This window comes from Palaemon carinicauda, chromosome 32 (genome assembly GCF_036898095.1).
Source record: "Palaemon carinicauda isolate YSFRI2023 chromosome 32, ASM3689809v2, whole genome shotgun sequence".
In the NCBI taxonomy this organism is placed as follows: Eukaryota; Metazoa; Arthropoda; class Malacostraca; order Decapoda; family Palaemonidae; genus Palaemon; species Palaemon carinicauda.
This window is the reverse complement of record NC_090756.1, coordinates 76,954,341-76,978,859: the sequence shown is the minus strand read 5'-3', so window position 1 is coordinate 76,978,859 and position 24,519 is coordinate 76,954,341. Positions and strand designations below refer to the sequence as shown.

The window sequence follows — 24,519 nt, the reverse complement described above, 5'->3', positions numbered from 1 at the left end:
GAAATTCCTCCACTTATCGGACATCCGAGCCTCCCTTTATTTGGACGACTGGCTTCTCAGAGCCTCTTCCAGTCGTCGCTGTCTGAAGGATCTCAAGTGGACTCTAGATCTGACCAAGGAATTGGGACTCCTAGTCAATTTGGAAAAGTCACAGCTGGTCCCATCCCAAACTATTCTGTATTTAGGGATGGAGATTCACAGTCAAGCTTTTCGGGCTTTTCCGTCGGCCCCCAGAATAGATCAAGCCCTGCTCTCCATCCAGAAGATGCTGAAGAAAGAACGCTGCTCAGTCAGGCTGTGGATGAGTCTGGTAGGGACGCTGTCATCCCTGGAGCAATTTGTATCACTAGGAAGACTACACCTCCGTCCTCTTCAATTCCATCTGGCTTTTCACTGGAAAAAGGACAAGACGCTAGAGGCGGTCTCGATCCCGATTTCCGGAAAGATAAAGTCTTGTCTGACTTGGTGGAAGGACAATATCAACTTAAGAGAGGGTCTTCCCCTGGCTGTTCAGATACCCAACCACATTCTCTTCTCGGCCGCATCGGACTTTGGCTTGGGCCCGACGCTGGACGGTCGGGAATGCTCAGGTCTGTGGAACTCGAGTCAGAGGAGCATGCATATCAACTGCAAGGAGCTGTTGGCAGTTCATCTGGCCTTGAAAAGCTTCGAGTATCTCCTTCGAGGCAAAGTGGTGGAAGTAAACTCGGACAACACCACGGCCTTGGCGTACATCTCCAAACAAGGAGGTACCCACTCACTGACGTTGTACGAGATCGCAAGGGACCTGCTCATCTGGTCAAAAGGTCGAGGCATCTCCCTAGTAACGAGGTTCACCCAGGGCGACTTGAACGTCCTAGCAGATTGTCTCAGTCGGAAAGGGCAAGTAATTCCAACCGAATGGACCCTCCACAAGGATGTGTGCAAGAGACTTTGGGCCACTTGGGGTCAACCCACCATAGATCTCTTTGCAACCTCGCTGACCAAGAGGCTTCCAATCTATTGCTCTCCAGTCCCGGACCCAGCAGCAATACATATAGATGCCTTCCTCCTAGATTGGTCACATCTGGATCTCTACGCATTCCCACCATTCAAGATTGTCAACAAGGTACTGCAGAAGTTCGCCTCTCACGAAGGGACAAGGTTGACGTTAGTTGCTCCCCTCTGGCCCGCGAGAGAATGGTTCACCGAGGTACTTCGATGGTTAGTAGACGTTCCCAGAAGTCTTCCTCTAAGAGTAGACCTTCTACGTCAGCCACACGTAAAGAAGGTACACCAAAGCCTCCACGCTCTTCGTCTGACTGCCTTCAGACTATCGAAAGACTCTTGAGAGCTGGAGGCTTTTCGAAGGAGGCAGCCAGAGCGATTGCTAGAGCAAGGAGAGCGTCTACCATTAGAGTCTACCAATCGAAGTGGGAAGTCTTCCGAGACTGGTGCAAGTCAGTTTCTGTATCCTCGACCAGTACCTCTGTAGCCCAAATAGCTGATTTTCTCTTATACCTGAGAAAAGGACGATCCCTTTCAGCTCCCACTATCAAGGGCTACAGAAGCATGTTGGCATCGGTCTTCCGGCATAGAGGCTTAGATCTTTCCAACAATAAAGATCTGCAAGACCTCCTTAAGTCTTTTGAGACCACTAAGGAGCGTCGTTTGGCTACTCCTGGGTGGAATTTAGACGTGGTACTAAGATTCCTCATGTCAGACAGGTTGGAGCCTTTACAGTCAGCCTCCCTGAAAGATCTCACTCTTAAGACTCTTTTCCTGGTATGTTTAGCCTCGGCTAAAAGAGTCAGTGAGATTCATGCCTTCAGCAAGAACATCGGATTTTCGTCGGAAAAAGCTACTTGTTCACTGCAACTTGGTTTTCTAGCCAAAAATGAGCTACCTTCTCGGCCTTGGCCTAAATCTTTCGATATTCCCAGCTTATCGGAGATCGTAGGCAATGAACTAGAAAGAGTCTTATGCCCTGTTAGAGCTCTTAAGTTCAATTTAGATCGTACTAAACCTTTACGAGGCCAATCTGAAGCTTTATGGTGTTCAGTTAAGAAACCATCCTTGCCTATGTCAAAGAATGCTTTGTCATACTTTATCAGATTGTTAATACGAGAAGCTCATTCACATCTGAGTGAGGAAGACCGATCTTTGCTTAAGGTTAAGACGCACGAAGTTAGAGCTGTAGCAACTTCCGTGGCCTTTAAGCAAAATAGATCTCTGCAAAGTATAATGGACGCAACCTATTGGAGAAGCAAGTCAGTGTTCGCGTCATTTTACTTGAAAGATGTCCAGTCTCTTTACGAGAACTGCTACACACTGGGACCATTCGTAGCAGCGAGTGCAGTAGTGGGTGAGGGCTCAACCACTACAATTCCCTAATTCCATATCCTTTTAATCTGTCTCTTGAAATGTTTTTAATGTTGTTTTTATGGGTTGTCCGGAAGGCTAAGAAGCCTTTCGCATCCTGGTTGATTTGGCGGGTGGTCAAAGTCATTTCTTGAGAGCGCCCAGATTAGGGGTTTGATGAGGTCCTGTTGTATGGGTTGCAGCCCTTGATACTTCAGCTCCTAGGGGTCTGTCAGCATCCTAAGAGGATCGCGAGGCTCCGTAAGGAAGACGTACTTACAAGGCAGAGTAATCGTCTAAGTCGACTTCCTTACCAGGTACCTATTTATTTTGTTTTTGTTATATTGATAACTTCCAAAATGAAATAAAAACTCTTAGCTTGTACGATGTAAACATATTTAACTGGTCTCTACCCACCTCCTTGGGTGTGAATCAGCTATTATATATTCACCGGCTAAGTTAAATATTTAAAAATGATATTTTAATTATAAAATAAATTTTTGAATATACTTACCCGGTGAATATATAAATTAAACGACCCTCCCTTCCTCCCCAATAGAGACTCAGTGGGATGAGAAGAAATTGAGTCTTTGTTTACATCGAGAGTGGTATCTGGCCGACAGTTGGCGCTGGTGGGCACACCCGCAACCTGTATAGCGATCGCTGGCGAGTTTTTACTGTTTTTTTGTCTGTCGAGCAACAGAGTTGCAGCTATTATATATTCACCGGGTAAGTATATTCAAAAATTTATTTTATAATTAAAATATCATTTTTTTCAGTTTTTAATGTTAATTTGTTGTGTTCTGGTGCTGTTATCTCCTGCTAAACTATCGTTTTCCAATCATCACCAATCTACTGCACATATCCCAGCAGTAATGGGGTCCTCCTGGTGGGAATAGGGTTTTTTTTTTTTTGCGGGGAAATGAAAACTAGCGATGTGCATAAGATCATGGAAGCAGAACCAAACAAAACAAGAAGACATGGAAAAGACGGTTCTCATGCAAAAATGAAAGTGTTTTTCATTATGGAACATTGCAATATCAGTTATGACATCGGAACTCCCCTAATTGAATACTACTGTATAAGTCTTTGCAAATACACTACCTGTATTTTGAATCCCATATACTACTGGCAAAAACCTCCATTAACGAAGTTATAAATTATGATAAAAAAAATTCCTGTTTTGCTCCTTTTGATATCAAGCTGCCTCACGAGCAGATTGAATCCGTACGGATTCGTCCATCCGGATTAGAAATCAATTAGGCCCTCCCCTTGTGGGAGAATCTCTGAACAGTAGTGAATTACCAACCACTTCTAAATGTGCAAGGTACAGGACAGTTTAAAAACCTTGAAAAGTTTATGGTGCTCATCAAACACGAGGTTTTCCCCTGTGCAGTCGTCCTGATTCAGCTGTTGCATAGAGTATGCCTAGATGTTCCTCTTTGGTTGCTATTTTTGAATGACTAATATGAATTGTCTTATTTTCATTATTATTAATAATAATAATAATTATAATAATACTAAAATACTGATTTTCACAATTTTTAATATGATTTTACAATATGATAGCTGAGGTGCACCATGAATATTATTATATATTACTGAACATCATGACGCATTTAGCGTCCTGTTTATTATATACACAAAGACTAATCTCTTCTTCGTGTTCTCCTTCTTGAACAAACGCCGACCGACTGAGTATTCTGTGCGCTGAAATAAGTGTCCAGACGCACGAACCACACAGAAAACAACCACTTGTGTGAAGACATCTTTTTTCGACATTGTATCATGCGGAATTATTTTAGTATGGAAAAAAAATATGCTCGTTTGGAGCGAGCCTAACACAGGAGCCTCCTTCCCCCTATAAGTTCAGAAAAAGACTTAATAGGTGATGCACTATGCTTCTGTCTTAAGTTATTTACTTGTTTAAGGTTTAAAGGCCGCTCATGAATGGCAGAAGCAAGGGATAGTGACATTGCCCTATCAAGGAGGACTATACCCTAGTAACTGACCTTATAAACTTAGGATTAGCACCCAGGCTAAGACAAAGTAATCACCCCATGTAAATAGCGTGGTTTGTATTTCAGTTACGGAACAAACAGACTTTTACTCTGATATCCCGTTCTAAACTCCAAAACCGGCTCAGTGGTTAAGATAAAGAAACGAAACACCCCAGTAAACTTTGCCAGAACACAGTTCACAGCAAAGCCAACTGAGGATAGCCTAGGCTGATCAGAGGGAAGGGGAATTGCTCTTAAATCTCGTCCAGAGATTAGTATCGACTTAGAAGGTATAGGAGGTGTCAGTCTACCCTTAGAAGACAATACAAGAGCAATAGGGGACATGTATGAAAGTATACTAAAGCCCTTAGGCTAGTAAGTCTAGGAGCATAGAGAATTGTTCACCGAAACTCTCTTGTATACTATCTTGGAAGAGGAAAAATTTTTGCAGTAATATCTTAATTGTATAAAATATTGCCTGAACTTCAATAAAACTTTACCAGGAAGGTTATATCATGCATGAAGTTTGTAGGTGCCTAGGCTAGGAAGCCTAGCACTCGTGAGACTCGATCCTAATTAGCCAAATCCACGACAACAAGGGTGTAATATAAGAATCCCTGGCTAAATTGCTAAATAGCTAAAGTTGAAAAAGCAAGCGATGCCGGGAAAGTCGTTCTGGCTAACTAAATGTACATGAAAGAACGACCGCGTCCATGACGCCATCCGGCTGGCAACAGCTCTTGTTATGTTAATTACGATCTCAATCGAAAAGCAAAACTGGCAAGAGCTTTCATTTATACAATTCAAAGATATTACTTAACTTTCCAGAAGATGATGAGGCTGGTGAAGACATCATAGCGACAAAATAACTCCAAAATAGCGAGAGATAACACGGGATAACACCGGTCAACGAAGCTACAAGAGAAAGAATGGCTTGGTGGCGCTGCGCAGTGGCGATTTGGCACACTATTTACAGTACGGTAGGAGTGTCGCCTCTTTAATGACTCTCCTATATTCTTGCCCCACTTTCCCCTCGAAGTGGAAACGCTATTTGGGGTGTAGATAGCTATGAGACGTGTAAAGAATACGTCCTCTGATATTACACGATATCCCTTTTTAAAACTTTAAGGGATATTCGCTCCAGGAGTTCGAATTCTGGATACCTTTGGTAAATTCTCTGGGATATATCACTGTAGTCAAATATACCTAGGAAGCTACTAATGAAGGAACTTCTATCAGGACGACATTAACACCAAAATACGACTCTAAAGAGCGTAGCCAGACATGTTCCATTTGCCAGAACATTGGAGCAATAAGATAATGTTTAATCGCGAGCTGCGGCAGAGTAAAAACCAATAAATCATTAGTTCAATTAAGGTTACTGCTATGAACGACTCCACAGAAAAAAAGGTGTGGAAAGTTATGTATTTTACGTATTTGAAAATTCTAGCAAAAAAAGCTCCAGTGTTTTGACTGTTTCATTACTATTACTTGGTTTTGATTATAGTAACAATTTTTTGTCTGATGACTGGTAGAAACAACAAAGTTTAAAAAAGGTTCATTGTTTCATAACTGACATACAAACCACGCTATTTAATAGGGGTTATTACTTTCGGCCTAGCTGAAATGACGAGCCATTAGAATTTTAACGGGGGTTTACTACCCCACCGCTAGTTAGCGAGGGGTAGGGAGGGTAGATTACTACCCCCCCCTCCCCGCACACACACCTGTGCTTGAGCTCACTTTGCTCTTGGCTCGGGTGGTAGTCGGACGTGTCCGCTTTCACCCTCGCCTTCCTAACAGCCATTTAATGCTTTTTGCTTTTCCTTTTACAGGTGTGCGTGAAGTTGGCCTCTGCTATGCGAAAGTGTCCTGGATTACCCGGCCGCCCTTGTGGCACATTTATGTCAGCGGTCGATACGGACCCTCACACTCTTTGTCCTTATTGTTGGGGCCAGCGGTGTGATAGAAATAAAGTGTGTGGTGAGTGTAGGGAGTGGTCTACTTCCCAGTGGGAGAGGTTTTCTCGGTGATAGAAGAAGAAGTCCAGACGGGATATTTCTCCTTCGAAGGTTTCTTTGAAAGGAGAAAATCCCAAGGGCTCTTCTTCCGTGGCCCAAACCTCCTCCGAAGCTCCCACTCGATCGTTTTTTTCCGAGAAACTGTCGAGTGGTAGCGTAGGCCATAGTTCAGTTGCCCGATCTTGGGGTTTGGGAGAAGGAGTTGCCTCCTATAGCGAGGCAGTTCCTCCTCCTCTCCCGGGGGAGGATTTAAATATTCACGTGTCTAATGATGATTTGTTTCAGCTATGAGCTTCCTTGGGGCTTGAGGGTTCGCCCTCCAAGGAAGCCTTGTTTGACATGATCCGGTTGGGGACCGCTGTCAAACAATCGCCGACTTTGGCAGAGGTTGATCTTCTGTCTATCGTCGACGTTGTGATGGCAGAGGCTTCCGATGTGGTATCTCAGACCTCTGCTCGTGATGATCCTGTTGTAACTGAAGGCTTAGTTCCTCCCTCTGCTCATCCTTTGAGGGAGGAACTAAGTCCAACGGTCTCTCCTGCCGGTGATTCTCTCCCTCGGGGGAGTTCACTCACAGAGACTCCTCTTCGGAGGACTGCTGATGGTCAGCCCGGTGACCCCACGGCCCCCAGAGGGCGCATAAGGCGTAAAGCCCGCCTTCCTCTTCGCCGTAGAGGCCTTCCTTCACCTCACAAGGGTGTGAGGAGGCGCCTCTTCGGTTCATCGTCTCCGCAGTCTACCGCAGAGGAACCTCGCCACCGTTCTCAGACTCTCCCAGCTACAACCCTGGACCTCTCTGCAGATCGTTAGCGATCTCCTTCGGTGGAAGATCGTCCTTACAAAGGACACTCCGACCTTCCACCCATCAGACCTGCTGACCTGCCGTCGCCGTTCCTGGCTCCTGACACACTGTGGGTGCCAACGCATCCTGTTGTAAAACAGGCAACAGTCCCTTCGGGGCATCAAGGGCGTATGCACAAGTTAGTGCATACGTCCCTTACGCGTCAGCGCTCTCCTGCGCGCCAATGCTCACCTGCGCGCCAATGCTCACCAGCGCGCCAGCGCTCTTCGGCAGAAGATGTTCCTGTTAAAGCGCGCCAGCGCTTTCCGGATCGCCAGTGTGCTACTGCGCGCCTTCAACCTGCTGCGCGCCATGCACGCCTTTGTTCTCGTGCGCGCCCACGATCTTCTGATCTGGGCGCAGTAGGGAAGTTAATTTCTTCCCCTGCTCGTCAGCGATCACCAACGCGCCATCGTACCCTGCCTGCTCGCAATCTCTCACCAGCGTGCCATCGCGCGCAGTCTCCGACGCGTGCCCACGCCCATCGCCACAGCCTGATGTGCGTTCTCATGCGCGCCCGCGTGCAAGAGATGTGTCTCCTGCGCGCGTGCCCAACGGTATCGCCCGCACGGGCTCTTCGGCCGGATCCTGCGCGCCCGGGCACGAACAGTCACCTTCGCGCGCAAAAGCGCTTAACCTGCCTTCAGCGCACCCTCTGCCTTCTCCAGCTCGCGGCCACACGCACCCTCACCATCGCCCTGGCGCATGACCCAGGGCATTTCCCATTGCGCGAGCGCCAGCATGCTCCCCAGCGCGATCATCAACCCCCCCCCCAACGCGCGAGGCTGCAGGACAACCCGCGGCCAGGTCATCATCGTTGCGTTCCCCCCCCCCCCCCCCCCCCCCCCCCCCCCGCCAGCGCAGAACAGCGCGCTCGCCGGCTGGGGGGGAGGTTCCAGAAAGGTCCAGATACGTCTCTTCTCCTTCATCATCTTCTCAGGCGAACGCCCCTTTCGTAACTTCTCCTAGGGATCGATCGATCCCCTTCCCTCCAGAGGGAGTTTCTGACAGCGCAGCCGTCAGCCAGCAGCCTTGGTTTGGGACCCTGGTCAGAGCGGTCATGCAGGCCTTTAAGCCTGTTCTCTCTGAACTGAGCCACAAATCATTGGCAGCTTCAACTCCCCTGAAGAGGAAGAGAGGAGTTTCAAACGTGGTAACTTCTCCGAGGGCAAAGCTGACTCCTCGTAAGTCCTTGAGGAAGGCCCCCTCAGACTTTCTCTCCTTCCCCTTCAAGCGAAGATTTCTCGTCTTCAGGGGAGTCACGTGAGGTGAGGCGTTCCCCCATCGCACCAATGAGGGAAACCCCAACTCGTGCTGGAAAGTCTTCTCGGGTAGGGGTGGAGAAGAGCCTCCCACCATCGTTGTTGGAGTCCTGCATCCCTCCCAGGAGGGAGTCGAAGGACTCCAAGACTGTGCCGAAGTTATCTTCAAGGCTTAAACCGGAGCCAGCCAAGCACTCGGAAAACGTCCACGAGCCCCCCAAGAAGAGTCTTTGGGGACAGGAGACTTCGCTGCTAGCCCTTCAGGAGGAGAGCTGCAGGAGTCAGAGCATGCGTTCTGGCAGGTTCTGACCCTTATGAGGAATCTCAATGGTTTTGCGGATCCAGAGACTCCCCCTCGTGAGGGCAAAGACACGGTCTTGGACCGAGTCTTTGGGACTCAAAAACCCTCGAAGGCCAGTGCGGCTTTGCCCTGGTCTCAAGGGATTAAGAGTGCCAGAGACAAGGTCGAAGCCCAGCTCTCCGAGCTTGCCTCCTCCCGCCGATCCAGCGCCGGCAACAAACTAGTGTCCAACAGAGGAGGTACTTTGACATCGTTGAGGAGACTTGTTTAGCTCTTCCCCTACACCACTCTTTGGAAGAGCTTACCAGGGGAGTCCCTCTAGAGAGACTCTCCAACCGGCAGGTCTCGTTCTCGGCGACGGAGATCCTTAGCCAGGAGAAGGTAGCGAAGTGTGCCATGCAGGCCACTTTGTGGCTGGATATCTGGCTAGGGTCCCTAGGCATCCTGTTACGTTCAGAGGACTTGTCCAAAGAAAGTACCAGGAAGGCTATGGAGACCTTTTTACTCTCGGGCACTTGCACAATTGAGTTTCTAGCCCACCAAGTCTCGAACTTGTGGGCTAATACTATCTTGAAACGTCGAGATGTGGTGTCTGAGAGGTTCCACCAAAAGGTCCCCAATACTGAGATCAGCAGGCTCAGACATTCTTCCGTTATGGGGAAGAACTTGTTCAAGCCTAAGGACGTGGAGCAGGCGGCTGAGAGGTGGAGGAAGTCCAACCAGGACTCTCTCCTACATAGGGCTCTAACATCGAAGCCCTATAAATCTCCAGCACCCTAGCAATCACGTCCTATCAAGACCACGAAACCGGCAGCTGCAGCGAAGACGACGGTGTCTAAGCCCTTTCCCGTCAAGGACAAGAAAGGCAAAAAGTCTTCCAGAGGAGGAAAGATTCCTAGAGGGAGCGGCTGAAGCCGCAAACGCTAGGATTGGCAGTCCCCCTGCATGTCCACCAGTGGGGGGGATCCCTACAAAGTTGCGCGAACAGGTGGCAGGAACTCGGGGCCGATTCCTGGACGATTTCCGTAATCTAGCGAGGTGCAGGGACTCCTTATTGTTGAGTGCTGACACACTCAGATACTGAGTCCCCGAGTAAAGCCAAAAGCCAGTACTGGCTGGGACTTTCCAGCCTTCCGAAAGGGTGAGTCACCCATATTAAATAGCGTGGTTTGTATGTCAGTTACGGAACAAATGACAAATTCGTAGGTAATTTGTATTTTTCCTAACTATACAAACCTTAGCTATTTAATCAAACTTGCCCGCCAGCCCTAGCCCCCTTGAAGTCCTACCTCTAAGCAAAGTGAGCTCAAGCACAGGTGTGTGTGTGAAGGGGTGGGGCGGGGGGGTTTAGCAAGCTACCGTCCCTACCCCCCGCTAGTTAGCGGTGGGATAGTAAACCCTCGTTAAAATTTTAGTGGCTCGTCATTTCAGCTGCGCCGAAAGTAATAACCCATATTAAATAGCTAAGGTTTGTGTAGTTAGGAAAAATACAAATTACCTACGAAATTGGCATTTTTTAATGAAAATATAATTTTTCTGGTCATGGCTAGGGTCAAGAAGAGAGTCATAAAGCATATGATCTCTTCTTATACAGTATTCGACAGGTTATAGGTTGGGCCCTGAATTTACTCCCCTCCAAATCTTCGTACTGTCAAAGCTCACGATGTTGGGGCATAAGTATGTCCCTAACAGTTAATAGAACTACGCTGTGACGCAGGTATTCCAAGCATGCGTGTGGAGGCATTAGATGACCCTCGCAGTCCATTACCTCCGAGACGTAACCCTCAGGAACCAGAATACCCAGGTCCTGGTTTGGCGGCACAATATATGGTTTAAGATACCTCAGTTCCCGTGCAGGACAAGTAGCAGTTGGTTGAGGGCAGACTTACCTGGGATGGGACTGGCATAAACAGTAGAGGGACTGGCTTCTTTCTTCATCTTCCCCCGTTTGTGGCACAACACCTGTGGTGTTTTGTAAGCTTGCCTCCTCCGTCTGCAGGATGAAACCATTTTCCTTGCACAGCCTAAAATAGGATATGTATTTGTTACGTTCAAATCCTCCTAGCGAGGGGAAGTCGGACAACGTCTGATATTTGTGGAGTAAAATTGTGAGTATTTGTTGCCTGGTCAAGTAACAGTGTTTAGTTCACTCACAACCTCACAGTTTGTCAATCCCGTTGGTTCTCTCACACATTTTTGAGAGCTTACTAGGTTTAAGGGGTGTCTGTTAAGTTTGTGCGAAGCACAGAGTCACACCCCATTTAGTGAAAGTGTTTGTATATAGTGCCAGAACAAAATATGGCTAATTATACAAACCTTGAGCTCTTTACTCATACTGGCAAGATGTCACTTATCCCCCAAGAAATGCCTGCAATTTCAAAGTGACGTCATGTTAACACAGAGGGTGTGAGCTGGGAGGTCTACCCCCTCTCCCCCGCTAACTAGTGCGGGGCAGTTACACCTCACTAAAACTAAAAGTCTTTTGGTTAGTTTCAGCTGCTGCCAAATTATATCTCCTATGTAAAGAGCTCAATGTTTGTATTGTTAGGAAGAATACAAATTACTTTCAAATTTGTCATATGTACAATAATAGTTATAGTTTTGAATTCTGATATATCAACATCTTGTAGTTGCTCCCATAGTTTGTTACCAATTTAAATAAGGAGACACATTACTGTTTTTTAATAAGATTGAAATTAATTTTCAGCAGAATTGAAGCAGGCAGAACAAATCTATGAAGATGTTCAAGCCTCTCTGAAAGCTCTCTACAGTATTCATGATAAAATGAAGTCACTGTTAGCTGAGGTTCGTCAGTCACTTGTGCAATCTGTTGTAAGTATGGTATTTTTAACTATAAAACTTACCCGCTGGTTATATAAGAATGGCTAAAGTCCCTAGACGCCTGGCAGAAAATTCAAAATCTCACGGCTATCGCAGATATGCCAGGTGTACACTAGCGCCCTCTCGATAGTCAGGTAGAACTATACCAAACCCTTCAGATCTTCTCTGCCGCCATTGCTGGCTGGAACTATTGGAAATTCTCTCGAAACTTACTCTGTTTTGGACGATTATTTGGTGATGTACTCCGTTTTTTGAGTTTGGGCTTTCGCATAATTAATTTCCTTTTCATTTATTCTTGAAATCTTTTTTTGTTCCGTAACTGAAATACAAACCACGCTATTTACATAGGGTATTACTTTCGGCGTAGCTGAATGACGAGCCATTAGATTTTTAACGAGGGTTAACTACCCCTGCGCTAGTTAGCGGGGGGTAGGGGAGTGGTAGCTAGCTACCCCTCCCCCCTCACACACCAGTGAACTGCTTCACTTCACTTTTGGCTCGGGCGATGAACAGACGTTTCTGTCTCGCCCTCGCATTGACAGCCTTAATTTTGTTTTTGCTTTTTCTTTTAGTTTGTGTGTTTGGAGTTGGCCTCATCCTTCCTTCCTATAATGCGGAAGTGCCCTGGACTCCCCGACCGAACATTCATGTCGGCGGTCGAGACGGACCCTCACACCTTGTCCGTATTGTCGAGGTTAATGGTGTGAAAGGGATAATAATTGTTGTGAGTGCAGGGAGTGGTCTACCTCCCAGTGGGAGAGGTTTTTCTGGCGGTGTAAGAAGAAGTCTAAGCGTGACCTTTCTCCTTCAAGGGCTGCCTTGAAGAAGGAAGGCTCCAAGGACTCTTCTTCCGCTGCCTGAACCTCCTTCGAAGCTCCCACTCGATCGGTCTCTCGTGAGAGGTCGTCGAGTGGTAGCGTAGGCCATTCTTTTGTTTCCCAACCTCGGGGTTCGGGAGAGGGTGTTGCCTCCCATAGTGAGGCAGCTCCCCCTCCTCCTCCAGGGGAGGATATTGATTTTCAATTTGTTGTCTCTGTGAATAATAATGATTTTTTGCAGCTTTGGGCTTCCTTGGGGCTTAAGGGCTCGCCCTCCAGGGAAGCCCTGTTTGACCTGATCCAGTTGGGTGCAGCTGTCAAATAGTTGCCGGTAATAGCGGAGGTAGATCCTCTGTCTGTTGTCGACTTTGTTGATGCAGAGGCTTCCGACGGGTCAGGTCAAACCTCTGCTGTTATTGTTGCGGATGTTGCTGAAGGCTCAGTTCCCCCCTCCGAACATCCTTCGAGGGAGGCGCTGAGTCCAACGGTCTCTCCTGCGTGTGTTTCTCTCCCTCGGGGAAGTGTACTGACAGAGACTCTCTCTTCAGAGGACCGATAATGGTGTTGCTGTGCCTTGAGGTCGTCTTCGCCGTAAGGCTCGTCCTCCACTTCGCTGTAGAGGCCTTCCTTCTCCTTACAAGGGAGTTAGGAGGCGCCTCTTCGGTTCCTCGCCGTCGTCGTCCCCTGCAGAGGTTCCTCCTCGTTGAGAGCAGACCGTTGCAGCCGCATCCCTTGACCTCTCTGCAGATCGTTTGCGATCTCCTACGGCTGCCAGACCTTCCAGTCTTCCATCGCCGTTCCTGGATGCAGATGCGCTGTGGGCGCCTACGCACCCCGTTATACAACGGGCACCGGTCCCTTCGGGGCAAAAGGGCTTATCCCACAACGTGGGTAAATCCCTTAAGTGCCAGGTCTTACCTGTGCGCCCACGATCTCCTGCGTGTTCACGAGCAGTAGCGCGCAAGCGCTCGCCTGCTGTGGACCCTGCTGTTTCACCTGAGTCTAGCCGTAGATCTCCTGTTCGCCAGCGCGCTCCTTTCATCCAGAGACCTCCTGTGCGCCAGCGTGCTCCTTTCATCCAGAGACCTCCTGTGCGCCAGAGCTCTCCAACTCGCCAGCGCACTTCTGTTCCTGCTGCACGCAATGGGCGCCCTTGATCTCCTGAACGCCCACGATCACCTGCTCGGCAGCGCACATCTGCACACCCTGTTCCTGATGCGCGCCATGCGCGCCAACGTTCGCCCGCACGCCCACGATCCCCGGATCTGGGAGCAGGCAAGGAAATTCCTTCGCCTCCTCGCCGACATTCTCCTACGCGCCAGCCATCGCCTGCGCACTATCGCGCACATTTACCTGTGCGCCCTTCGAGAGCAGTTCGTGCCCCTGCACGCCCGCTCGCCCACGAGATGTCTCCTAAGCCCACCCACGAACGTTCACCTTTGCGCGCAACCTCTTCATCTGACACTCCACGCCAAGTTTCTACCGACCGCGCAACTGCGCGCCAACAATCTCCTGCGAGACAGTGATCTCCTACACGCCCGCGTGATCCATCGCCTGTGCGCAAGCGTTCACCAACGCGCCCACGCTCCCACGCTCCATATCGCCACAGGTCCCCGACGCGCCCACGCGTTAAATCGCCTGCGCATAGTCGGTCGCCTGTTCGCGCTACGCGACATCACTCACCAACGCGCCATCGATCGCCAACGCGCCATCGATCGCCAACGTGCAACCGCTCGCCTACGCACCATCGATCGCCTACGCACCATCGATCACCTACGCGCCATCGGTCTCCTGACCGCCTGCGCTCGCCCTTGCAATCGTGCGTACCCTCACCTGCGCGCCCTCGCACCCACTCGCCGGCGCGCCCACGTGCCCACTCGCCAACGCGCCCACTCGCCCAAGCGCCCACACTCCACCGCGCCATCTCGCCTGCGCACCCACGCCCACGTGCTACCGCGCCTTCATCTCCGCGCGACCACGCGCAGGCGCACCAACGTTCGCCCACGTGCGAACCAGCGTTTTTACCATCGCGTGAGCTCGACCTCGATTCCCGTCGGGTTTCGCAACGCGTCGAACCTCGCGACTCTTCAGGTGCGCATGTGTCGAGTTCATCATCGCTATCTCCACCCCGTAAGCGTAGAGCTGCGCTCATCCAGGAACAACAGTAAGAATCTTCGGAGAGGTCAAGACAACATTCTTCTTTTCAGGCAGGCCCCGTAGTATCCACTCCTAAGGATCAGCAGATCCCCTTCCCTCCAGCAGGGGTCGCTAACACTCCGTCTGTCAGCCGTCAGCCTTGGTTCGGCTCCCTGATCAAAGCGGTCGTGCAGGCTATGAAGCTGGCGCTCGCTGATCTGGGACTGAAACCAACGGCAGCCTCGCCCCCGCTGAAGAGAAGGAGAGGAGTGGACTTCATGGTAACTTCTCCTAGGGTTAAGCTGGCTCCCAGGAAGTCCGTCGGGAAGGCCCCTTCCCCCTCGCAGTCATCTTCTCCCTCCCCTATGGACGAAGCTTTTCCGTCCTCAGGAGACTCCAGTGAGGTGAGGCATTCTCCCATGGCACCAATGGGAGAAACCCCACCTCGAGGGAGAGACATCTCACATGGAAAGGAGCCCCCAGACTTCTATGCTTGAGTCCTGTGTTCCTCCTAGGAGGGAGCCCAAGGACTCGAAGACGGTCCCTAAGCCTTCATCACGCGTTCGACCAGAACCAGCTATACCCCAGGAGAACGTCCACGTGTCCCCCCAAGTAGAGCTACTGGTGACAGGAGACCTTGCTGCCAGTCCACAAGGAGGAGAGCAGCACGAGTCAGAGCACGCCTTCTGGCAGGTCCTGAATTTAATGAGGCAACTCAATAGATTCAAGGACCCCGAGACCGCCCCCCGCGAAGGCAAGGTTACGGTCCTGGACCAGGTCTATGGTACCCAGAAACTCCCAAAGGCCAGCGCGGCTCTGCCCTGGTCCCAGGGAGTGAAGAGTGCCAGGGACAAGGTTGAGGGCCAGATCTCCGAGCTCCCCTCCTCCAGCCGTTCCTCTGCCGGGAACAAACTCCTTCCACCTCCTCGTGTAGATCAGAGGAGGTACTTCGAGATCATGGGGGAGTCTTGTTTAGCTCTTCCCCTCCACCACTCTGTGGAAGAGCTTTCAAGGGGAATTTCTCTCGAGAAACTCTCCGCCCGGCAGGCGACTTTCTCGGATACGGAGATCCTGAACCAGGAGAAGGTCGCAAAGTGTGCCATGCAGGCCACTTCGTGGCTGGATATCTGGCTGGGGTCTCTGGGCATCCTGTTGCGATCCGATGACTTGTCCAGGGAGAGCACCAGGAAGGCCATGGAGAATTTCCTCCTCTCGGGCACGTGCTCTATCGAGTTCCTGGCCCACCAAGTTTTGAACTTGTGGGCTAACTCGATACTTAAACGTCGTGATGCCGTGTCCGAGAGGTTCCACTCGAAAGTCCCAGCCGTGGATGTCGGCAAGCTCAGACACTCCTCCATCCTTGGAGAGAGTTTGTTCGAGCCCAAGGATGTGGAACGGACAGCTGAGAGGTGGAGGAAGTCGAATCATGATTCGCTTCTCCAAAGGGCCCTTACATCTCGGCCCTACAAGCCTCCAGCTCCTCAACAGCAACATCACCAGCCTCGTCAACATAGGACATCGAAGCAGGCTCCGGCAGCAAAGGCAAAGGTGTCTAAGCAGCAGCCCTTTCCTGTCAGAGACAATAAGGGCAGGAAGTCCTCCAGGGGAGGCAGAAATCCTAGGAGGAGCGGCCGAGGCCATAAATGCTAGGATTGGCAGTCCTCCTGCATGTCCACCAGTGGGGGGATGCCTAAAAAGTTGCGCGACCAGGTGGCAGCAACTCGGGGCCGATTCCTGGACAATCTCTGTGATCAGCCAAGGATATCGCGTCCCGTTCAAACCATCTCTTCCTCCCCTGACAACGAATCCAGTGGCGTTGAGCTCCTATGCCATGGGATTGGCAAAGGGGCTAGCCCTTCAGGCAGAAGTCGAGACCATGCTCAAGAAGGATGCTCTCCAGGAGGTCGTCGACAGCTCCCCAGGCTTCTTCAGTCGACTCTTTCATGTAAAGAAGGAGTGTGGAGGCTGGAGACCTGTCATCAACCTCTCAGCTCTGAACAAGTTTGTCAAACAAACTTCGTTCTGCATGGAGACAGCAGACACGATCAGACTTGCTGTGAGACCGCAAGACTTCATGTGCACACTGGATCTGAAGGACGCGTACTTCCAGATCCCAATCTATCCGTCTTCCAGGAAGTACTTAAGATTCAGCTTAGACAACAAGATCTACCAGTTCAAGGTGCTGTGTTTCGGTCTCTCCACAGCACCCCAGGTGTTCACCAGAGTGTTCACCCTGATATCTTCGTGGGCACACAGGATCGGTATCCGTCTCCTTCGCTATCTGGACGACTGGCTGATCCTGGCAGACTCGGAGTCGACCCTTCTTCAACACCGAGACAAGCTTCTGGGACTTTGCCAAGATCTAGGGATCATGGTAAATCTCGAGAAGTCTTCTCTGCTTCCAACTCAACGACTGGTATATCTAGGCATGATATTAGACACCAATCTCCACAAAGCCTTTCCATCAGACGACAGGATAGCAAGGCTGAGAAGGGTCGCAGAACCTTTCCTCAGACGAGAGGAGCTTCCAGCCCAATCATGGTTACGTCTCCTAGGTCACCTAGCCTCCTTGGCCTGTCTAGTTCCGAACGGCCGCCTCAGGATGAGATCTCTGCAATGGCGGCTCAAGTCCCGGTGGAGTCAAGGCAACGATTCTCCGGACGTACTGGTTCCTATGGTACCTGCGGAACGGACGGATCTGCAATGGTGGCTGACCGACGGAAACCTTCGAAAGGGAGTGGATCTTCTTGTCCTCCCCCGGATTTGATGCTCTTTTCGGACGCGTCAAAAGAAGGGTGGGGGGGGCCCATGTTCTGAACCAGAGGGCCTCAGGCCTATGGTCAGAATCAGAAAAGTACCTCCACATCAATCTGCTAGAAATGAAGGCCGTTTATCTGGCCCCTCAACAGTTCCAACAGACCCTGGCGGGCCACTCAGTGGTGGTGATGAGCGACAACACCACGGTAGTGGCTTATATCAACAAGCAGGGAGGTACTTTTTCTCAACAGCTATCCCATCTTTCAATAGAGATACTGAGATGGACCGAAGTCCACTCGATTCCACTATCAGCTCGCTTCATTCCGGGCAAAAGAAATGTGCTCGCTGACAGTCTGAGCAGAGCTTCGCAGATAGTGAGTACCGAGTGGTCTTTGGATCCTCAAGTAGCCAACAAAGTCCTGACTTTGTGGGGTTCCCCGACTGTGGACCTGTTCACGACAGCCTTGAATTCCAAGCTGCCCCTGTACTGCTCCCCAGTCCCGGACCCCAAGGCACTCTGGCAAGATGCCTTCCAACAACGGTAGGACAACATCGACGTCTATGCTTTCCTACCGTTCTGTCTGATGAGAAGGGTGCTCAACAAGACCAGATTATCGGTCAACCTGTCAATGACCTTAATAGTTCCGCTATGGCATCACGCAGAGTGGTTCCCGGACCTTCGTCAGCTCCTGACGGAATTCCCGAGAGAACGTCCCCCACGACACGAGCTACTCAAGCAACCACATTACAACATCTACCACAAGGCCGCAGCTTCGCTTCGGCTTCACGCCTGGAGACTATCCAGCATCTCCTCACGGAGAGATACTTTTCGCAACAAGTTGCGGAAAGTATGTCTCGACACCTGCGAAAATCATCCGTAGGGGTCTACCAGGCGAAGTGGAGAGTCTTCTGTGGTTGGTGTCGTGGGAGGGGTGTCTCTCCTCTCGGTGCCACTATTCTAGCAATAGCAGAGTTCCTCGTGTATTTGCTGGAGGAAATGCGCCTTTCAGTCTCGGCAGTGAAAGGCTGTCGCTAAGCCTTAATCCTAGCCTTCAGGCTGAAAGGAGTGGACATTTCTTCCTCGCTGGAACTTTCTCTACTCATATGAAGCTACGAACTTACCTGCCCTCAGTCGGAAGTGAGACCTCCTCCTTGGAATGTGGTTCGAGTCCTCAGGGCTCTCAAGAGACCTCCGTTCAAACCAATACGCCAGGCTTTTGATCAACACCTGACTTGGAAGACGGTTTTCCTGCTCGCTCTGGCTTCAGCCAAATGAGTCAGTGAACTTCATGGTCTCTCATACGACATCGCCCATTCAAGGGGATGGGGGGAGGTAACGTTCAGGTTCGTCCCTGAGTTTTTACCTAAGACTCAGAACCCTGGAGTGTCGGACCCACGGTTTGACTCCTTCAGGGTCTTGAGTCTCTGTTCTGTAACAAATGACCCAGACCATCTGCTACTATGCCCAGTAAGGTGTCTGAGGCGCTATCTGAAGAGAACAGCTGCAGTCCGTCCTCGTGTGCAAGCCCTGTTTGTGAGCACGGAAAGGACGAAGAGGAGGGTCACCAAGAGTACCATATCGGCTTGGATTCGAAGGGTCATCCATCACGCCTTGAATCCAGACCCACCTCCGTCATGTCGCCCCAGAGCGCACGATGTCAGAGGCATCGCAACATCCCTGGCATTCAAGAGAAACTTCTAAGTGACGCAGGTGCTACAAGCTGGAGTCTGGAAGCGTCAAACGACCTTCACAGCCCACTACCTGCAAGACGTGACCCACAGGAGCCTCGATACATTTTCTGTCGGCCCTGTGGTGTCTGCACAACAGCTGGTCTAACCTCAGGCTCTTTAATGGACAGGTAGCACAAGGTTGAGGGCATTGTTACCCGGTTTTAGTCTGCGTGAATGAAAGAGTATGTCAGGCCCTTACTTCTTTCTTCATCCTCCCCTCTCTTTGGGAAAGCAGCATCCTGGGTTCTCTGCATAGCTGACCTCAAACCTCTGCAGGTAAACCATGTTTCCTTGTGTTCCTAGTATTGTAACTATACTGTTGCGTCCCCCATACCCTGACGAGGTGGTATTGGGAACGTCCTAGCCTAGAATTCCATCTAAAGGACTTCAGGTCAACTCCCTAGGACGAGACACACTTCATCCCTCCACACACAAGATTATGTAGGCCGCACGTTCCTTGCGTAGCAAGGAACTTGCGAGGTGCAGGGACTCTTTCTCGAGTGCTGCTCACTTGGATTCTGAGTCCCCGGGCAAAGCCAAAGCCAGTAAGGCTGGGACTTTCCACCCTACCTAAGGGGTAAGTCACCCTATGTAAATAGCGTGATTTGTATTTTGGTTACGTAACAAATGACAAATTCGGAGATAATTTGTATTTTTCTAACCAAAAAAACCTTAGCTATTTACACATATTTGCCCGCCAGCCCTGTCCCCTGAGGCAAGTCCTACCTCTAAGTGAAGTGAAGCAGTTCACCGGTGTGTGAGGGGGGAGGGGTTGCTAGCTACCACTCCCCTAACCCCCGCTAACTAGCGCGGGGGGTAGTTAACCCTCGTTAAAAATCTAATGGCTCCTCATTCAGCTACGCCGAAAGTAATACCCTATGTAAATAGCTAAGGTTTGTATGGTTAGGAAAAATACAAATTATCTCCGAATTTGTCATGTTTTGGGGTTATTTTATGTAATTTAACCTTTATGTTTTTAGTGTCTCTCTTACCAATTCAATATGGCCAACCCCTCCCCTGTAATTTGGAAGTGTGTTAAAGGTTGTCGTACTCGGCTTCCTGTGGACCCTCATAGTATTTGTGTTGAATGTAGGGGTAAATCTTGTTCTTTTGGGGATTGGTGTGATGAATGCATTTCGTTAACCGATAGCGAATGGGTAACTTATGAATGTTACATTAAAAGATTAGAGAGGGACAGGGTTAGGCGCAGTTCATCTCATTCTTTTGATTTGTCCTTACCTAATGTCATTGATCCTATTCCTTCCCCCTTAGTGGTAGATCAACAACCGAAGGATCCTTCTATGAAGGATATGTTAACAGCGATTCAGGCTCTCGGTGAAAGAGTCGAATCTTTAGCTGCGGACAAAAATCAGATCTTGTCCGAGATTAATGTGCTTAAAAGTTGTCGCACGGGCGACTAACCAAATGTGAAAAGTGTTTCAAATGTGTTTAGTGTTGTGGAGGGTGCGTCTGCACGATCCTGTCGTTCACCCAGCCTATGACCTCTTTCAAGCTCCCGAACCCATGGGAGCAGTAATGTCAGATGGCAAAAGGAAACGAGAGGCTTCATCAATCGTGCAGACGTCCCCTCGAGTGTTCCTGCTGTCGTAACACAGGTCGCTCACCCTCATCATAGGAAAGATGAGGTTGGTGCGTTACCGCCTTCCTCGGATGAAGGTTCGTTTAGCAAGACCTGGCGTCACGCTTCTAGACCGCTTAAAAGCAAGTCTCACGCGGTCGTTCAGCAACACGAATCGTCTCCGCGTCGACCGGGCTGTAGTACCTGGGATACGCCTGATCGGTTTCATTCTCCTGATGGTTGCACGCCTGCGAAACGCTCTGACAGAGGTCCTGTTTTAGATATCGATGTGATACAGTCTGATTCAGAGCTGATGCCTGTTTCTGATGTGACGGTTCATGCATCGCCGCTTCCTTCAGACTGGCTTTCGTCGCCCGAAAGTGGGAAGCGATTTGAAAGTGAGGTAGAAGGCGATTTCCCATTAGAAAAGGATTCTAATGTATCACATAGCAGCGATCCTAAATGGTCGATGCTTTTGGGTATGAAGCAGCAGCTCTCGTCGTTGATGCGGTCTTATCAACCTGCGGTTAGCAGTGCGGTTGGGTGTCAGTCTTCGGACCCGTTGTCGCACAGGCGGCCTGTTGTCTCTGGTGCTGACGCGTTATCGCACAGGCGATCTCCCAATCGCAGTGTTCAACGGCAGGATGAGTTGGATGGGTCACGTTAGGGAGCTATTGCTAAACAAAAATCAACCTCTGAATGTTTTTCTTCCAAAAGCGTTGACGTTCATCTAGGTAACGAACGCGATGAAGAACGGCAGCGGTGGCAAGTGGACGCAACGCGTCACCGTGACGGCTCTCAGCAGTCTACTCATGATGCAACGGAGCGTCAGCGTCAACAGCAAGCGGACGCTAGGCGTCTTCGCGGCGGATCACGTCGGTTGGCTCATGATGGCATAGAGCGTCAACGTCAGCGTTAACCTGACGCTTCGCGTCATTGCGACGGCTCACGTCAGTTGACCCTTGACGCCGAGCGTCAGTCCATTCGTGGCATCGCACATCAGTCTACCTCGACTGCCCCACTTCAGTTGGATGCTGTTTCCCAAACTGAATGCGATTTTAAACGAAAGACTAGTGATTGCCCGATAGAAGGAGATGTTGAGCATCACAAACGTTCCCATTTCGGCACTGACTCTTCGGTTCAGACTGCTGCGGCTGCTGTATTGTATTGTCAGAAGAAGAACCAGAGGAGGTATCTGACCTGGACGAACTGTTGGAAACTATTTCTGAAGGGGAGGAAGAAAAACATCCTCAACATTCAGTGGATCTCAAAAAATTAATGTTGATTTTCACGGGACTCTTTCCAGACCTCTTTACTCCTGTGGCTCCACGTTCTCCCTCATCGGAATTTACCTTGGGGAAGGCTACTAAAGTGCCTCTGTTTACGAAGATGGTGCTCTCACGCTCTTCTAAAAGAGCCTTGAAAATGATGGGAACTTGGATGGAGTCAAAGAGAACTCTTGGCAAAACGGGCTTTGCCCTTCCACCCGCAGGATTAGCTTCCAAATCTAGCATTTGGTATGAGACAGGGAAAGTTCTGGGCTTGGGAGTTCCTGCCTCTGCCCAGGGAGATTTCTCGAGCCTTGTGGACGCCTCTTGTCGACTGGCCTTGAGGAAAACGAAAGTGTGGTGGTCTATGACAGAGTTTGATCATCTACTGAAAGGCATGTTCAGGGCCTTTGCAGTTTTTAACTATTTAGATTGGTCTTTGGGAGCCCTGGGGAAAAAGATTTCTGAAATGAAAGGCCCTGTATGGACAAGGGAGTTAGGGATGACTCTAACGAGTTGGCTGCTCTTTTCACAGCTGGAGTGATTAAGAAGAGGGCCACTATGTGTTCCTTTCTCTCAGCAGGAGTTTCCCCTTACCAGAGATCGGAGTTGCTTTTCTCTCTGCTGCCCTCTACTCTATTCCCACAAGACTTGGTAGGGGAAGTGGCCACTGCTTTAACCCAAAAGGCTACTCATGATATAGTGGCTAATACAGCCAGGATAGTTCTGCCTTCTTCGTTTTCGTCTCGTAAACCAAAAGAAGGTACTTCTGGGGTACGACCCTCTCAGCCCTTTCGTGGTAAGCCCACCGGAAGGGGTTCCTTTAGGTCCGACAGGAGGAAACCTAAGAAGAGAGGAACTAAGACCGGCCGAGGTAGAGTCTTACTGCCCTATCCTTCAGACAGTAGTAGGGGCCAGGCTGAATTACTTCTGGAAGGCCTGGGAGAAGAATGGGGCGGACCCTTGGTCCGTCCTAGTGTTGAAGGAGAGATACAAGATTTCATTTTTATCAAATCCTCCACTAGTCACAGATCCGGTGGATCTTTAGCCCAGATACACGGAGGGGCCAAAGAGGCAGGCCATGCGGCTTCAGATGTCTCTGTTACCGGAGAAGTGAGCGATAGAGAGGGTACAGGATTTAACATCGCCGGGGTTTTACAACCGGCCATTTTTGGTACCCAAGAGTTCAGGAGAATGGAGACCAGTTCTGGACGTAAGTGTTCTCAATGGCTACGTCCAGAACACGAAGATTACCATGGAAACACACAAGACGGTTCTGGCAGCAGTAAGGAAGGGCGATTGGATGGTCTCATTAGATCTCCAAGACGCCTACTTCCATATTCCAATCCACCCCAGCTGCAGGCGTTATCTGAGGTTTATGTATGGAAACAAGGTCTTCCAGTTCAGAGCCTTATGTTTCAGTCTCAGCACAGCTCCTCTATTGTTCACAAAAATCATGCTGAATGTGGCAAGTATGCTGCATTCAAGGAGAATCAGGGCCTCCCTGTACCTGGACGATTGACTTATAAGAGCCACCTTAGCCGATTGCTGTTTGAAGGACCTGAAAATGACATTGGAATTGACCAAGGAATTGGGACTCCTATTGAGTTCAAAGAAATCACAACTGACTCCATCCCAGAAGATTCTTTATTTGGGGATGGAGATTCAGAGTCAGAGTTTTCAGGCTTTTCCGTCGCCTGTAAGGATCCAAACAGCGCTCCTAAAACTTCGGGCTTTTATAAAGAAGGACGTCAGTTCAGTGAGGGAATGTATGAACCTTCTAGGGACTCTCTCATCATTGGAGAAGTTTGTGTCTCTGGGGAGGTTACATTTACGCCCCCTTCAGTTTCACCTCAATTGGCATTGGAAGAAAGGGGACAGTCTCGATAGGGAAAGCATTCCCATCACGACTTCCATAAAAACACATCTTCACTGGTGGAACAACGAGCACAGATTACAGGAGAGCCTGTCGTTGAATCAGAAGACCCCAGACCTCGTGTTGTTTTCCGATGCCTCAAACTCGGGGTGGGGAGCGATATAGGGAAGAGAGAGCTCTCAGGTCTGTGGACGGTAGAGCAAAAAACTCTCCATATAAACCAAAAGGAGTTTTTGGCAGTACATCTGACCCTCAAAGGCTTCGAGGAGCAGATCCTGGGCAAAGTGGTCCAAATCAATGCGGACAGCACCACAGCTCTAGCCTATATAACGAAGCAAGGCAGGACCCACTCTTGGTCTCTGTACGAGATAGCAAGACCCCTGCTCGTTTGGGCAGAGGAAAAGAAATTGGCATTATTGACTCATTTTATTCAAGGGGTTAAGAATGTGAGTGCGGACAGACTCAGCAGGAGAGATCAGGTTCTCCCCACGGAATGGATGTTACACCCGGAGGTGCAAGAGTCTGTGGCAGTTATGGGGTCGTCCCCTCGTAGATCTTTTTGCAACCGCAAAGAAAAAAGAGACTAGAGTGCTACTGTTCACTGTTACCGGATCCCGAGGCCATGCACATAGACGCTTTCCTAACGAATTGGTCACACATGGAGGTGTATGCATTCCCACCGTTCAAGATTCTATACAAGGTGATGCAGGAGTTTGTGTCGCACGAAGGAACCAGGATGACTGTAATA

At 49.8% G+C, this 24,519-nt stretch overlaps 1 protein-coding gene across 3 annotated transcripts in view; it reads left to right on the top strand.

Annotated features, from left to right (window-relative positions):
- LOC137625391 (uncharacterized) overlaps nucleotides 1-24,519 on the top strand; it is a 74,262-nt gene that overhangs the window by 13,464 nt on the left and 36,279 nt on the right. The window contains exon 2 of one of the 3 annotated variants that reach the window (XM_068356259.1): nucleotides 11,476-11,597. In XM_068356259.1, coding sequence (XP_068212360.1) covers nucleotides 11,476-11,597 — 122 coding nt within the window. Of the gene's footprint in view, nucleotides 1-11,472; nucleotides 11,598-24,519 lie in introns of all 3 variants that reach the window. The other 2 variants (XM_068356261.1, XM_068356258.1) reach the window with 2 other exon arrangements.